At 34.9% G+C, this 16,578-nt stretch overlaps 1 protein-coding gene across 12 annotated transcripts in view; it reads left to right on the top strand.

Moving 5' to 3' along the window:
• The window catches only part of Liprin-gamma (liprin protein kazrin), a 244,333-nt gene that overhangs the window by 184,470 nt on the left and 43,285 nt on the right, over positions 1 to 16,578 (top strand). For all 12 annotated transcript variants that reach the window (XM_076316096.1, XM_076316095.1, XM_076316088.1 and 9 more), the window contains 3 exons: positions 4,305 to 4,728; positions 9,992 to 10,369; positions 11,662 to 12,050. In XM_076316096.1, coding sequence (XP_076172211.1) covers positions 4,305 to 4,728; positions 9,992 to 10,369; positions 11,662 to 12,050 — 1,191 coding nt within the window. The remainder of the gene's footprint in view (positions 1 to 4,304; positions 4,729 to 9,991; positions 10,370 to 11,661; positions 12,051 to 16,578) is intronic.

Here is a 16,578-nt window from a genome sequence, read left to right as displayed (position 1 = left end):
ATGACTATGATCAAAGTTCAAACGCAATTGACCGTGATCCTGTAGTTACTTTACTCGATATAATTATTTCCATCCTACGAAACATCGAGAACTCGTGCTACAAAATCGATTTAACGGGTGTTGTTCTTTCGAATTCGCACGGTTAACTATCGAATAGTAAATTTGGAAGCACAAACGGACTTCGAATTCGCTACGAGTAAACAGTAGAGTTTAAATTGTCTATGATGTCGCAAACACGTCAGACAAATTACAATAGTGCATCGCGTTATGTTCGAAAATCGAGTCTGTCAATTGTGAAGTATGCGAAGCATAGGCGGAACATTTTTTGTTGTCGATCAATGGAATGCAATGAGACGAAATTCGATCGGTCGAGACTTGTTCCTGGAAATTACGGTTGCTCGAATTAAAAGAATACAAACGCTATTGGGAATTACTTCTGATCACGAATCCGAGCAACAAATTTTATCGATACTCGAGGTCTTATCGATTTGCATCCGTTAAAATTTATATCGGATAATTTAAAAACAGAACACCATCAGGATAGTCTTTTCTATGGCATGTAACTTCCTCGATAATTCAACTGCGTGAATATTCTGACAGTTAACAAAACTTTTCACAAATACTTCTACAAATGTTTCTTAACATCGACAGGGGCAAGTTCGACGCTCGCGTATCAACTAGTCGGTGACAATCTCGGACTTTCGCGGAAACATAGTTTTTATCGTACTTATTTTGTAGTATGGTAAGAGCATTTAGATGATCTCTTTCGTATACTCTTGTGAGAAAAAAAGTTACGAAAATTTTACGAGAGTCGATAAGGATCGCAAACCGATTCGTCTGAAATTTTTGAAACTTACGAAATAATGAAAAAAAGGAGAAAATTTGATATTTTTTAAATGGGAGTTAGATTTATACGATGCGTAATCCTACTATGACCAAAAAAACTCGGTTTGTTTTTTTACTCTAGATCAAGATAAAAAAATACTAGACAAACCACCGCCAACGGAAAGGTTCATGGAGAATAATATTTATTACTTCTCAAAAGTACTATAAAATGTTTCTTGAATTGTGTCACCACAGTGTACCCCCGTTACAATTCCATGAAGATGATCGAATCCTATCGATTCAATGAAGTCAGTCAACAACTCCGTTCCTTCAAAGCGAAACTAGATAAAATTGTTAACGTTGCCAAGCTCTTGGATCTCATATCGCATGATATCGAGTCCTATTTGTTCAGTGAAGGTCAAGTGCAGATACGACCTGATTGACCATAGTCGGTATATCTATCAGGTGGTCCTGTAACGACCTCTTCATCGACATTCGTGCCTAACCACAAGAGCTGCATTCTGTAATCATTGACCTATCTCAATGAACAGAATGCTGCGTTAGCCGGTATAGGAGAAATCCGTCTATTATTCCATACGAGAGATTCCACGGTAATTCGTGGGAATTGGCACTATATCTATAGTCTATCCAAAGAGACGAGATACCAATGTTAACATTAATGGCTGCGTGATCGGTTAAATGGTCTGCTGCTATTGGTCTACTTTCTGCAGCTCCAGGAACGACTCTTACTCAATTATAGAGGGTTCTTTGAATGATTCGAAAGTACGTTCAGAATTTACACTACACGTCTTCCTTCGAGTCACTTGGCTCAATTCGAATCGTTTGATTTCCTTCACTTTGCTCGATTTATTCGAACGGTTCGATCTTTTTTAAAGGAGCCCAACATTATCCGGTTGGTAGCGGTGGTGATCGTAGTAGTAGTAGTAGCAGTAGTAGTAGTAGTAGTAGCAATAGTAGTTCAAACAGCGATTCATTTTTTTTCTAATTTATTTCGTTAATTTCGTTGTTATCCTATCTAAAAATAGTTTCTTTGTTATATGTGTCGTTGATTATACGAGTAATTTGATTCCAAATCGAATAATTTTAATTAGAAAAAAAATAAAAATGAAATCGAAAAAACATGTCCTCCGTAGTCATTGATCCCGAGTATTGCGAAGTCGACCCTGATCCGATCACGCGCTCATCGCGTGCTACTCATCGCATTCGGTATTTCGTTTCGTTGGACAAATTATAAATAGCGTTTCCACCGCGTCGTTTCTTTGATTTTCCGCGTATTGATTACGTTCGTGGATCGCTATGCTCTAATTGCGTTTAAGCTATCGCAAATTGTTGCCAGAGACGTATAATTATCGCAAAAAAAACTTGTCGAAAAGGAAGCGGAAGTAGCGATAACCCAGCATTTTGATTCGTAAATCTTCCAGTGGGGTAGCTTAAAAACAACGCGCGTTAAATACCCTCGCAATCCTTTGTTCGACTATTCGATGTTTCTAAGCCAACTTGAATTACGCGTTGTGGAAAAGCAGGCACGAACTTCCTGAGCGTAATCGATATCGTCGCGCGAGAAGCTTTTGAAACGAGCTGTACAATAGAGGGTTTACAATGAGATTCGTGTTCCGTGGCCGCGGTAGGCTTATTAATATTGCACGGTTCGCGTCGAAGCAAACTTTTATCTTCGGGCGTGTTTGTTCCCTTTGCTTCACCCCGCACTAACGTTCGCAACTTCGCGAAACGTCGGTGCATAACGTAGTTCCTGGCTTGGTATTATGGCCCGGTCGCAACTTCATGGAACTTTCAATACTTTCTCTTCCTCGCATTCTTTCGCTCCGATCTTTTTCATTTCCCTTTCCCTTTCCGTTCTTTTTCCCTCCTGCTGGGAAAAGGGGGTGTTCGCTAAGCAAATAAAGGGTCGCATCCATTATTTCATTCACAAGGATAAACATTCACTGGACAGTTTTGATTAATGTCTACCGAAATTCGAATATGGAAGTCCGTGATTGGTGTCGATAAATTGCGAACAATTTGTTCAGCTTTCGTTTACCGAAACTTGTCGCGACACTTTTTCCCGCGTTGCATCAGATTTTTATTTATTAAGAGGTTTTCACAGAGTCCACTCGATAGACGTATACCAAAATGGGCTTCTTTCGGACACGCGAAAAATTTCGTTTCGCGTAATCGATTAAAAGATAGATATCGAACAAATACTGTAGAGAGAATGGAAGAAATTGTGCGCCATATTGGATTGGACGTTCCAACTAAAAATTACTCGAGACTGGGTACATTCTCCTTACTCGAGGAGAAAGAAATGTTGATCCTTAACCTAGAATCGATATTTCTTCTTTCTTACAATACATCTTAGATAATACCGTTTGAAGTTTTCGGTACGAGCAGTGTCATGTGACGGGTTAAGCCACCTCGACGGTGACAGCGTAGAGGATATCTTTACGAATTTTTTACGACGAAACTATATGCCCGATTGAAATTAATATTTTTTTACGAATAAAATATATAACGAGCTTTCGAAAAAAATTTTGTACGTACACATTGCTCGTGACCAAACGAACAAAATGTGACAAAAAAGAAAAATACATATGTTTCAATGTGTCGAGTGAAGTATTTCGAATTTGAAATTCGTTTAAAACATTTATATTTAAGTGTATTAAAATACCTCATACCCAAAATGGGTGTTTAAGGTGTACCTATTAATAATTGTAGTTTTATTTCGAGCAACACGACACATATAACATACAGATAGACCAAAGGGCATATACGGGATACAATACAATCGAGATACTAGCTTAACGATTACTTTAACTCAACCGGAATAGTTGTACCTAACGTTTCAATTGTAAACGGGCTATTCTTGATCACCGATTGAATATAGAAAACTATTGAGTGTTAAACCGTACAACTCCAGGACTTGTTTTTTATACACCTCAATACTTACATCGTTCGTAGAGAATATTTCTTATAATATATTACATTTGTAGCTTTCTCAATCGCAAACAAAAATCCATAAATGACCCTAAAATTAACAAACCGCGATAAAACAGGATTACCTACACATCTTTAATTAGATATTATTTGTCTAAAATATTAAACGAGTTGACACAAATGTAGTCTACAAATGACCCCACAGTTAACAAAACGTAGAACAGAATTGCTTATACACCGTTGATTAAATATTGTCAGTACGAAGATATCACGAGTTGGTATTCTGATGATGGAACCGTAAAGAACTTATTCGAATACTCCAAATTTATTTCGTTTAATCCCGGTGGTATATATTGAAATTTCAGCAATTAGTCTATTCCACGATAACACAACAGCGGGCACTGAGCCGTCGATCTTACTCATTCATTAGTCGAGGATTAACATCCTACCCATTATCCAACGTTCAGTGTTAGACACCTGCAACTCGGAGGGCTGTTCCGTTTAACCCTAAATTTTTCTTTTTTTAGGCAAAATTTCGCGTAATGGTAGAGGAGAACGCAGCGACTGGCGCCCGGCTTGACGGGGAGCTGGAACGAGCTAGAGGCGAGTGCGCCACGCTCCGCGGAGAGCTAAGGGACGTCCGTGGCGCTTTACCGGTGGTGTTGAACAATAATAACGGCGCGGGGAATAGCACTCCTGCTACCGGTAACAGCAGCAACAACAACGCCACCGCCAGCGCCACGAATAATAGCAATCCTGGAACGCAAGAAGCGACCGAGATTCAACAACAGCAATCGCAAGAAGATGGAAAGAAGCTCAGCGCTGGCAGCAGCCCGGTTGAAAAGAGAAGCTCGGCCAGTGACAAATCGGCCAGTCCTATCGATAAAAGAACCAGTCCAGTCGATAGGAAAGAAAGATCTAGTCCTATTGACCGACTAGCCAGTCCCATAGGTACGTACACATTTTGGATTCAATTGTGGATAGCGACGTGACTTCGACACCCTTGGTTACTCGGGTTCGAGCAAGTCACGAAGACGAAGTTACCTCTAGGCTCGAATTAACTCGAGAAGTTTGTGAAAGTCCTGAGGGTTCCGAGAAAAGTCTCGTGAATCTTGAAACGTTCTTCGAAAACAATGATTTTACTATCTTGGAAACGTTTAAATTTCCGACAATCGTGACAGTATTCTTGTCCTTGCGATACCGAAGTATTTGCTCGCATTTAAGTTACGCGAGTAGATTAAAAGACAATATTTTCAATAAAATCGTCATTTTAGATTTCTTGTAAATCTTTTGTATTTTTGTTTACCTCGCTTTCGAGTTCTTTAACCTTTTATAATTTCCTATAATTCTAGAATACAAATACTTATACATATATATTTTTAGAGTCTAATTGCATCCTTTTGTATGGTAGTATTTCATGGTTTTAAAGCATTAATATGAACAACAAACAATATGTTTATAACAATTATTAGTCACAACTTCTCACATCAAGATGGATACATATAGAAGATTATATTGATTACTATTTATTGGACGTTTTTACTCTTAATCTATAAAAGGAGATTATAGTATTTCGATCAAATTTTCTAACCTCCTCTCCTTTTTCTTCCGCAAACGAATTTGTCTGCAAATCAGCTCTTTGTGCAACAAATTCATTAATTAGAAGCTCTCGACACTATCCGGAAGGACTTTTATTACATCCTTCCAATTTCGAATTACAATAATTGCGTTTGCGTTTTGCACTTGCATTTTCTATTTCGAATGTTCACCGGAAAACCTCAAAAAGACAAAACATCAAAAAGCAGCATTTATCATTGAACATTTGTTTCCTTTATTTAGAAGAAATACTATACTTGGATTAAAAATAATATTTATTTTTCACGCATCGATGAATACATCGTTAAAAAATAAAGAATACGTAATTAGTAATATAGAATAACCTGGTTTTCAATACACACTATCCCAGCTGAATTAGGGTAATAATTAATAATCTAATTTGTTTAATTTGTGGCATTTTCGTGTTCACAATATTGATTAAAGTAATCGTTACACGGGTTTCTCGGTATTGTGTTCACATACAAATCGTTTGTAAGAATAGGAAAAATCAAAATAATATCTTACGAAAATAAATCCTCAAGATAGAGTTACACTGTTTGAAATGACAGATATAATGATTACATTTTCAAAGTGAGTTTGTTATGAAATTTCAAGTTCGTCGAAATCTTTTTTTAACAGGATCATATATCCTTCCACATATTTTTATAGAACCCGAATAGAAAAAAATCATCAACAACAATAATCATATCATTTCGATGATTTAAACTTGAAAAATTACACTTTGCTTATATATTCCAAATTTACGTATCGTATTTAAAACGATGACCATTCGCATTGGATGGAATAAGTAAGTGGAACACGTGCTACAGCAATTCTTTGCCTCGTATCTTTTGGTGTTGTAGGCTTATCGGGATAAACTAACGTTTTCTAATTACCTCCATAAATAGATATCTAACGAAGTAAGATACGAAGAACGGTCTGACCACTCCACTCCCCCTCCCCCCTCCATCTTCGTTCGATTCAACGTCCAAGAAATTTGGTATCGAATATTGTTCCTGTCGTTCCAGAATAGTGAAGTGAAAACTCGGCACGATGAAACCCCGTACTATGTATAATTTTTAATGGCGTATTTGTTGAGACTTGGTAACTTCTGACACAGAAATTTTTCATTTTTTGGTCGTGTAAATACTCCTTGTATAAAATACGAACTTGCGAATCTATTAGACACAATTACACTATTAAACTAATTAACACAGAATAATATAATTTTTAATGTTATAATAATTTAATTGCAGGACACACGCATGCACACACGCATGCACACTATCTCTTTGACACTCTCTTCAACTCTCCAATTCTCATTGTTCGATCACAACTCACTCTCTTTTCCATACCGCGATTCCGGTTCTCAAACATACATCCTGAAGATAAGACGATCACATATGTATAACATTTACATCATAGACTACATAACATCGCTATAAATAATGGATTCTCACTCATTTAAACCCATTCATATCGGCACACAAAATCAACACTTAGTTAGGTAACAGTCCACAATCTTTGTTTCGTCATTTCTCGTTATCCACCTTGAATTATCAACAAACCAGTAATGTATATTGAGCGTGTTTACTTGACCGTGGTTCACGAAAGAAGCTTCATCCGTAAAGACAACTTTAAAAAAGAAAGCATTATTTACTTCTAATTAATATTATGCCCATTAACAAAATCGCGCACGATTAAAGTAGTTGGCTCTGTGCTGTTTCTGATGCAACCTTACACGACATGGGTGGAATTTCTCTAGATGATATTATCACTTTATCATTATAAATTTTTTTCTTTTTTTTAAATAATTATTTTTCATATTAATCATTATTTATTAAAATTATTGTTAAAAATCATATAAATTATTAAATTATTAATATTAAAAGCAAATTTTATGAATATAAATTCATAATATATAAATAATTTATAATTAATATTTAGAAATTATAGTTTATCCCATAACCTATTTATATTAAGTATTCGCAGAATACTTTTACTAATACTATTTTTGTCGTTCGAGTTTAGAATATAAAACACTGAATTTAAAATATTAGCTGCACTTTTTTCGTGCATTATGGTTCCGAGGTGTATCTAGTGTCCAGGCCATCTGTTTGCTTAAACTGTTTTATTATGAAGGAAATGTATCTAACGAGAGGTAAATGCGAGTTGAAAACTATTATCGTACAAACGCATCGCTTGTTCCAATCGTTATTGATTTTTCTCAAGATTGAACGATTGAAATGGTATAATTGTTGTGGTCGATGATTTTTTCTTTTTAGGCTGTATAGAAATCTGTACAAAAAAGTATACGGTTCTATTTAAAAAAAATTAACAATAACCTGAAAGTATTATAAAAAAGTTATTATACCGTTAGATGTGACCCTTCAAATAGTGTAAATTTGTCTTGAAAATATTTAACATAAGACCATAAATAACAGGGATATTTAGGTGTTCCCATTTAATGCCCCACCCGGTTCACAATGGAAAGTTATTTTTAAATGCTACGAAACTCGATCGGTTTTAAGAACGCATGAACAGCTGGCTTAGAGCCACGTAGAAGTAGAATATTCGTAAATTTTGTAGTCGACACAATTCTTCTTCAATAATGACTTTTATAATGACATAATTGAAAAGAGTAGACAACTAAATAAAGTTACTTCGACTTGATCATTTGTTTCGAGTATTCCTCTATTAACGACGAAAAACTTAATTAACTTGCTAAGAGTGATGAGGAGAAGAACGTAATTTTAATACAATTAAAATTCACATACCTATAAATTATATTTCTCTTTATCACTTTTATTTTTAGATTAAAATTTACCTCTGTATTATATTTGTACTTGTCGTACATTTTTAACTTCGTAGTTATTACTTCTTCCTATATCCTAAGAAAAACCCAAAAGAAGCGGTTGAAAACATAATAGTAATGAAAATGAAATTTAAGAAAAACCTTTTATTTCGAACCAAGTTAGTATTATTCAGAGATTCAAATATTTTTGAAACAGAACAAATGCGTGCAGATTTACACGAAGAGACGAAAGTTGACAGAGTGTAGTTACAAATGGTATTGTAGGATTTTCTCTAACAATCATGAACGACCAAAATTAAGATTTAGCACTTCGAATTAGAACCAATTAAAACAGACAATACTGTATCAGTTTGTTTATAAACATCGAGTCAAGTGAAAATAGTGAGTGACAAACAGAGACGTTATTCATTCGTGCATAAGGGATTACTCTATGCAGAGTCTATTTTCCTCCATGTTGTAGAACGATACAAAGAGTTGGACGTAGAAGTATCCCTGCACAATGTCGGTTCAAGTTTCCACGTAAATGTTCCTTTTCTCTATTCTTTCTTTTATACTCTGAACATATGTAAATCTTTCTAGAAAGTTCTACGATATAACTCAAAACTAGAGTTCGCGTATAGCTGCTGGTTAAAACTTTATCTTGATTTTCGGAACACGTTGTATCCTATATCTCGTAGTTACTTTCTGCCATTTTTACGACTGGCCATGATTCACCATTTTCTCGCGTAACTTGTAACACTCGCTCGGAAACAGGGCAACCACCCCCGTACCGCCTGTCATAGCCCCTGTCGACTTTCTTCCATGACCAAGATGAGATTGCATTATTTTTTAAACGCACGATCTCTCTTCGCGAGATGCACCGAATTTAATCACTTTACTGGAAATATTTTCTCGCAGCGTTTTCCACACGAGCAACTCCAGAGCTCTTTACTTTAATTAAATTTTTTTCAGACGTTTGCGTAATACAATTGTATTACGATAGAAACGACAAGTTGTGTCGGCCGAGTTAATATTTTAATTGAAAATAATATTTCTGTACAACACGAATTTTACTAAACGTTATACGAGATTAACCGCTAAAAATTACCGTTTAAATAACATTTCGTTCGACGAGTTTAGAGAAAAAAGTTTATTCTTAAGTCGGTGAAACACAAAACAAGACTATATAATAATAGGAAAAATGAAATTTGAGAAGACTTTATCGTAACATTTTCAATAACTTATTTTGAGTTTGTCTTGTGTAACAAATATTTATATAAATTTTTGACAACCGAAAAATAAGAGTTATAAAGAGACCAATCTAATGCAGAGCTGCACAAATTTGAATATTTCGATTGTGTTAATACCTATAAATTACGTTTATTGCTATCATAGAACCGAGGAAGACCAAGAACAAGTTATTAACTTTACATTTAGAAGCCAATTCTTATTGTTTAGGGACTAAAATATTTTTGAGAAAAGTTTGGATGTAATATAGCGAAAAAAAAAAGTAGAATAATTATAAAATCGATGCATTAAAGAGATTAAATATCGAAATTAGACGAATTGAGATATTTCCGTAATTATCAGTTACCTGTGATCGTCAAGAATTTGTATAATGAACCTAAAAATCCTAAAAATTCTTATAAATATGGCCAAAGTGCCAACAGTTCGGTTTTGCTATATCTCCTTGTGGATAATTGATACTGGTACGTAGCACCTAATTATGAACACGTTCCGATCTGTTTAATTCTCGTACATAGCTTCTTTGGTAGATGCACCTACAGTTATTACTCTAATCGAAGGGAGATATTTTTCGTCCAGAGAAACGCAATGGGTCTCCAAGTCGCAGCCCGAGCGAGAAAGCACGACGACCGTACGCTCCAGCTCTGGAAAAAACACGACTGGGTGGTTCCGGCGGAAGTGTGGACTCTCGATCGGGTAGCGCCAGTCCAGATCGAGGATCCACCAACAGAACATCTTCCAGTAGCTTCCTTCATCGAAGCGGTAGCGATCAATCCAGAGTGGAACGATTACGAGTATCGACGAATCGCGATTCGCTGCGATCCAGCAAGGAAATGAACGATCACGAGAAGGACGCCGATAAGGATCTAGTGGATGGCGAGGTGCGGGTCGAAGAGGACAATGAACCACCTGGACCAGCCCCGAGCAGCAGACCCTCGTCCCCGGCTAATTCCCTGGGTGGGTAACCCAGCATTTAATTATGGAAGGTCTTCCCTTTCAACTTCGCTCCCGTACATCCACTGTCCACGATTGTTCCGCCAGTTGGACTCCTTCGTCCCTACGTTCCTACGATTCCCTGAAATTAAACGGAGCTATGCTTAAGATAAATGCGCGCTGAATTTTCTTCAATGTAGAAATCTCGTAACCAGATTGCGAATATTTCTTTTTTTTGTCAAATACATATTTCAATAAGAAAGGAATAGAAAAGTGAGATCAAAGTCTAATTGTAGGTATTTCGTTGCGCGTGGATCTGAAGAAACGCAAATTTTATATCGCATACTTTGATCAAATAATATTTGCACGTGGGTAATTTCCGCTTTTAAGTGACAATTTTTACACCGGATACGAGTAACGGAGTCACCGCTGATAAATATCAAAATTGTTATATGTTTCGTTGTATTTTAAGGAAACATAACCTTATTTGGTTGTGGATTCTTCTTGTTATATGTGTCAGATGAATCACATATGCGCCAATTATGTCTTGTAACGAAAAACGATCAAGATTGATTATATACAATATAGAATAGTAACGAAATTATCAATATTTCCTAGATGCACACGTACAATATGTGTGGATATATTTTGAAATGAAAGATTTTCCGTGACATTAAAACTTGTCACAGGTTTATTATTGACATTAATACTTTGAAAAATATAAATATAGATCAAAGTGGGTTATATGAGTACGAATCTCGTATACCTATGACAGAAGTATAATAGTTTATATAGCGGACTTGCAACGAACTTGTATTCGTGTAATTATTGTACACCCCTGGAACAAAAATTCGACCTTCCACGGATAACCGAACTTATGAGAATCCGTTTAAGAATCGTTCGTTTCACTTATTCGGGAAAGATCGAGTTTTTGTGCCAGGAATGTTTCGTTCATATTTTTTCCCGGATTTTTTATCCTATTACTACCATTGAAATAACAATCATCTTTACTCTCCAAATAATTATTATCCCACTATCTTTCGATTTTTCTTCCTTTGTACAATGTTAATGGAAAACAGCGTATCAAAGGCAGTTTTCAGAAACTGCGATTTTAAATTTTCTGTGTTTTTACCTATAAGACCTAACCCAGACCTAACGCCGTACAGCGAAAGTTAAACATTAAATTATTCTTAGACATTACCGATACGGGACTTTGAGAAAGAAAATAATGGTTAAAGACGACCTCCAGCGAATGAAAGATCAGTATTTGAATACACTGGTAATTCGATTGATAGAGTTATTAAAATTTCTTTCAGGGATTGGTGATCCACTGGTGGCCTCTAGGCTGTCAAACATCCATGGCAGTGGGGGTAGCAGTGGGTCCGCAGAATTGGCTAGTACGAGAAGACTTCGATTGGAGAACGAACGATTAGTAGCCGAAGTAGCAAGACTGAGGAGATTGCTACTCAGCGGAGCGGCACGTGGTGAAGTTGGTTCCGAAGATGCAGCACTCGAAGAAGAAGCACGATTCGTCGCTCTTGAGATGGAATTGCAACACGCTAAGGAAGCCCTACAAGCTCTCAAAGCCGATCGAAAGAAACTCAAAGCCGAGAAGTTTGATCTGTTGAATCAAATGAAAGCACTTTATGGCACTTTGGAGGACAAGGAACGGGAATTACGCGACTTCATAAGGAATTACGAGCAGGTGAGTCCAATTCATTTTTCGTCCAATGCGGAAATTTTGCATGTAGAACGATAAGAAAAAATAATTTTTCACGAAACAACGTGTTTTTTGTAGAACTTACTTCTGTGTGTTGAACATTCATCGTATATTCATGAGTAAAACTCCAAGTGTACATGTTCATTTATGTATCGCACGGAACTCTGTACGACAAACAATGCATCTGTGATTTGAAATTTGCATTCTCTTTGTTGGTTTCAATTAATGAGATATGAAAAAAGGTGTTTAGTTCAATTCACCGGAGTAATACACATAGTTTTCGTAGCGTTCTATAGCGTAGTTAACGTAAATACTAAAGTAGTTTTCTAAAAGAGATTTTGTATGTTTAACAACCGAGATGAATTGTATTTTAATTCGTATTCAATTAATTGTAAACGAATATTTTAGACAAATATTTTTTACGTCTTTCGTTCGAATACTGAGGCTCTTTGATTAGGTAAGAATAACACACTACATCGGCATAGTAAAATAACGAGATTAAGAATAATGAAGCAAAAAAGAACATTTAACGATGAGGTATGTAGGTCAAAAATGTAAACAATGATAAACTTAACGAAAACGTGAAATTTGAGATCTGGAAGCAGGGTTTATAATCGGAGCAAGAATTTTAAATTTATTTTGAAGAGAAATAACGATAAAATTGAAATTGATAATAAAAAGAATTTATGCGAGATAAGAGTTTAGATAGTTTTTATAGTGCGATGTTGCTGTTTGCATCAAAACGTATTCAATAACCTCTAATATCATGATCTTGACAAGTAAAAAATACAATACATCAGTCACTTTATGGTATTATCCCTTCGATTTCAGAACAGTTTGAAAAACTTAATGCCACATCCAATAAAGTTAGAACTTTTTTGAATTAGCACATTTGTATAAATAAAACAAATATAAGTAATATTTAACAATAATTATAGAGAGTTTTCAGATAGTTGTATTTTCTAGTGTAATTTCGGTTACACGGTTGTAAAAGTTTTCCCTATCTTTTCTATTTGTGGCGGCAATTTTTGACAGCGGAGGACTAATTAATAATACATGTTCATAATATAAACAGGTACTATGTCATATATTTTTACAACTGTTCGCGTGGGTTCCAAAAAATCACGTTCCGCGTTAAAACTAATTTTATTGTACCAATGCTAACTTTTATTGAAAGGAACAAATCAAAATTTTAAAATATACATATTTTCCATATTGATCCATACTTTATATTGGCAAATTTATAAAGATGCGAAACAATAAATTGTAAGGAAAAGTATAAAAAATGACCATTTTTTAACATATTTTTTAAATACATTGATATTTTACAAAACGATTTGGGAACTAAAATTCATTATTAAAAAGTACGCAATTTTTGTTTAAACAACTTTTTTCTAGGTCTCATCATTTTCGAAATATCGAGGAAAATGTTTTTTCGCCCCAAACGTTGAGAGCTGATTTCACCCCCTACATATGAATAATAGCAGATAAAAAAAATGCGTGTCAAATATTTTTCAAGGAACAAATCATATGTAAGATTAGATATTTTTATCGATATAAATATAAAATATCGATCAATTTTTCATTGATGGCATTTTCAATGATCAAAAATGCAAAAAATACCTAAATGATAAATTGTTAGAATTATTGAAAAATGTTCCACAGATAAAATCGTAATGTTTTATCAACATAATGGTTTCCCGCTTCATAATGCCAGAATAGTACAAGATATAGTAAATAATTTGTCACCATTAGATTACTTCTAATGAGGTGCTTTAAAATCCACTGTTTATAACAATATCCTCACAACGACAGAGAGATATGAAAAAAAGAATCCGATATGCGTGTCACATTCTGAATCGCGAAAATGTCATAAAAAATGCAGTCGAAGCATTCATTTATCGTGTAAAAAGAAAATGCATCGATCTAGACGGATGGCTCTCTGAGCACTAAAATAAAGTAAGTTACTCCATTTCTGTGTTTTATAAATTTCAATTCATTTATTAATTATTAAGGTATATTATAGGTCATTGAATTTATCTTCATACAAACAACAACAACGCACTAGAAAAGTATCTAAACGTTAATGTGCAAAATATATCGATAACCTTGAAAGAATCATTGAAACTTTTTGTTACCATCAGATGCACGCTTCGAAACTATTTAAATACCACAATGTCATTTTTTCCTACCTTTCGCAATAACGGAAATACCTTAGATGTTCAATTTAGGTGAATCACCCTCTCTCTCTCTGTGTGTGTGTGTGGGTGGGGGGGGGGGGGGGTGTAAACATTTGCATATATATAAATGCTTCGTAAATAGGATATTTCGAGTCCGAAACCTCATGTCCTAGATTGTATTTTCATCTTTTATTTTAAACAATTAAATTTAATAGGATCTTATTTATTGTAGTATTTTCACATTTGCACTTTCCTCTTCTTATCGTTCCTCTATTTTTGCAGTATACGTTATCATAATCAAAACCTTTATTCACCGATAATGACCGAAACTATAAAATCGAAAATGTTATACCATAAACTTTCGTTCGATTTGACTAACATTAGTTCAATTTATTTCAGTACCGTAACCATCGACAGCGCGTTATCATTTATTTCGTATAATTGTTTTTATCGGTCGATTTTCAACATTTGATTTAAACTAATAGCACGATTCTTGAAAAATATTATAATATTTAACTAACCTTTTGAATATCTAAATTTTTCTCTAACATGGTTTTATTAATCGCTCCGCTAAAATGCATTTCAATTTCCTCGTGGCGCATGTCAACTTCAGTTTGCAGGACAGAACACGAGCCAGGTATGCGAGACAGCAATTTTGCTTGTTAAATACTTTCATTAAACTTGGTGGAATTTCTCATTTTCCCGGCACCGTTATCGCTGCACCGGCGACGACAACGCACTGTCGGTCATTTCAATTTCACGAAATGAACAACGTGCGCCGATTACGCTTTCTAAACGTAAACGGCGTGGAATGCCTCACCCAATTTATAGAAAAATCGTAGCAAGTAACAATTACAGTCATCGATCTTCACGTCTTTTGCTTTGCATCATGTGGATTATCAGTAAAGTACGATCGTTTGTGCAAGTAGAACCGGTGCGTGTATGCAAAATATATGCAAAATGTACGTAGAATGTATGCACGTATATGCAGTAAACATATGGGATTATGAGCAAAATAAATGCAAACGTGTAGAGAAAAATTTAAATCCCTTTAACTCTTGAGTGGAAAAACAATAAAACGGATTTCATCTTAAATTCTCTTATTGTTACTTTATTCTATTAAAAGTTGTCTAGTCTAATCATCAATGAATCGAGAATGTCTTTTCTTGATAGTCGAACAATATTTTGACAGTTAAATCTCACCGTATATTTTCAGTTATCGTGTTTAGGTGGAACATTTGAAAAGTATTCGACGTCGATTTTTACGAAATTTTGTAGATTTAGAGCAACCAAACGTAAGAGATTTATATTTCTATTAGTTGCGGAAACTTAAGTTTAAAGGAGGTAAAACTACCTTTAAAGTCTCACATTTTTAAACTATACAGGACGAAGCAGGAAACTTTTTGAAGAAATACATTATGGTTTTTAACGGAAATGAATGTAGTGGTAAAAAAAATTAATAAAAAAGTCGTAAAATCACTTGCAACAACTTTCGCACATATTACGCACCTAAAACCGACTATAGCTTAACTTCTTCTTCCAAGTAAGAGTTTTTACAGATTATTCGAGTAACGGAATCATCGACAAAACTAAACACAAACGAAACCAATTCTTATCGCTCGCCAATAGAATTTAATACGTTAATGAAAATTAAAATTTCGGTATTTTTCATGACATCCTCTCGAAAATATTGTCAATTAATTGATAAAATTTTATTTTCGATAATATCTTCATGGAAATATTGTCAATGAATTGGTAATTCTTTCTCGGTAAAAATGAGTCCAAAGGCAACCTTATTCGGTTCATTTATTATGTGGTCATTTTTATGACCAAATTTTCATGGTTCATTTTCGTCGAGAAAACCTCATCGAGCCACTAATAATACACCTATAAAGATATTGTAAAAAATATAAAAAATATTACTTTACATTAGTGATGATGAAATTTCAATTACTATAGCATACTTTAGTGTATGATTTTTTGATAATGTATTTTAAAATGCATCTAAAACCGACTCCACGGACTACCGAAACAATGGACGACCAATGCTAGGCACTTGTCAAACTTCGAATAACGTATTTCTTCGTTAAAAGCTGAGTTTTAGCTTACTGCAGCACTGTCCAAACGAGACCTCGTGACTGCTCGTCACACTAACGCATTGTACACCACGCGTTGTGAATAGCGTTGTTTCTCTGACAACGTAGACAGTCCGACTCCGGACGTATATTGTCCGTAGAAGGAACGATTAGAAGGGGAAGTGACAAAATCTACCAATTTTTCAACTTAAATATATAAAAAATATTGTTTCTCTTACGAAGGGATAACGCTTTAAA

The sequence above is a fragment of the Ptiloglossa arizonensis genome, chromosome 7, assembly GCF_051014685.1.
Source record: "Ptiloglossa arizonensis isolate GNS036 chromosome 7, iyPtiAriz1_principal, whole genome shotgun sequence".
In the NCBI taxonomy this organism is placed as follows: Eukaryota; Metazoa; Arthropoda; class Insecta; order Hymenoptera; family Colletidae; genus Ptiloglossa; species Ptiloglossa arizonensis.
This window is presented reverse-complemented; position numbering and strand designations above follow the sequence as displayed.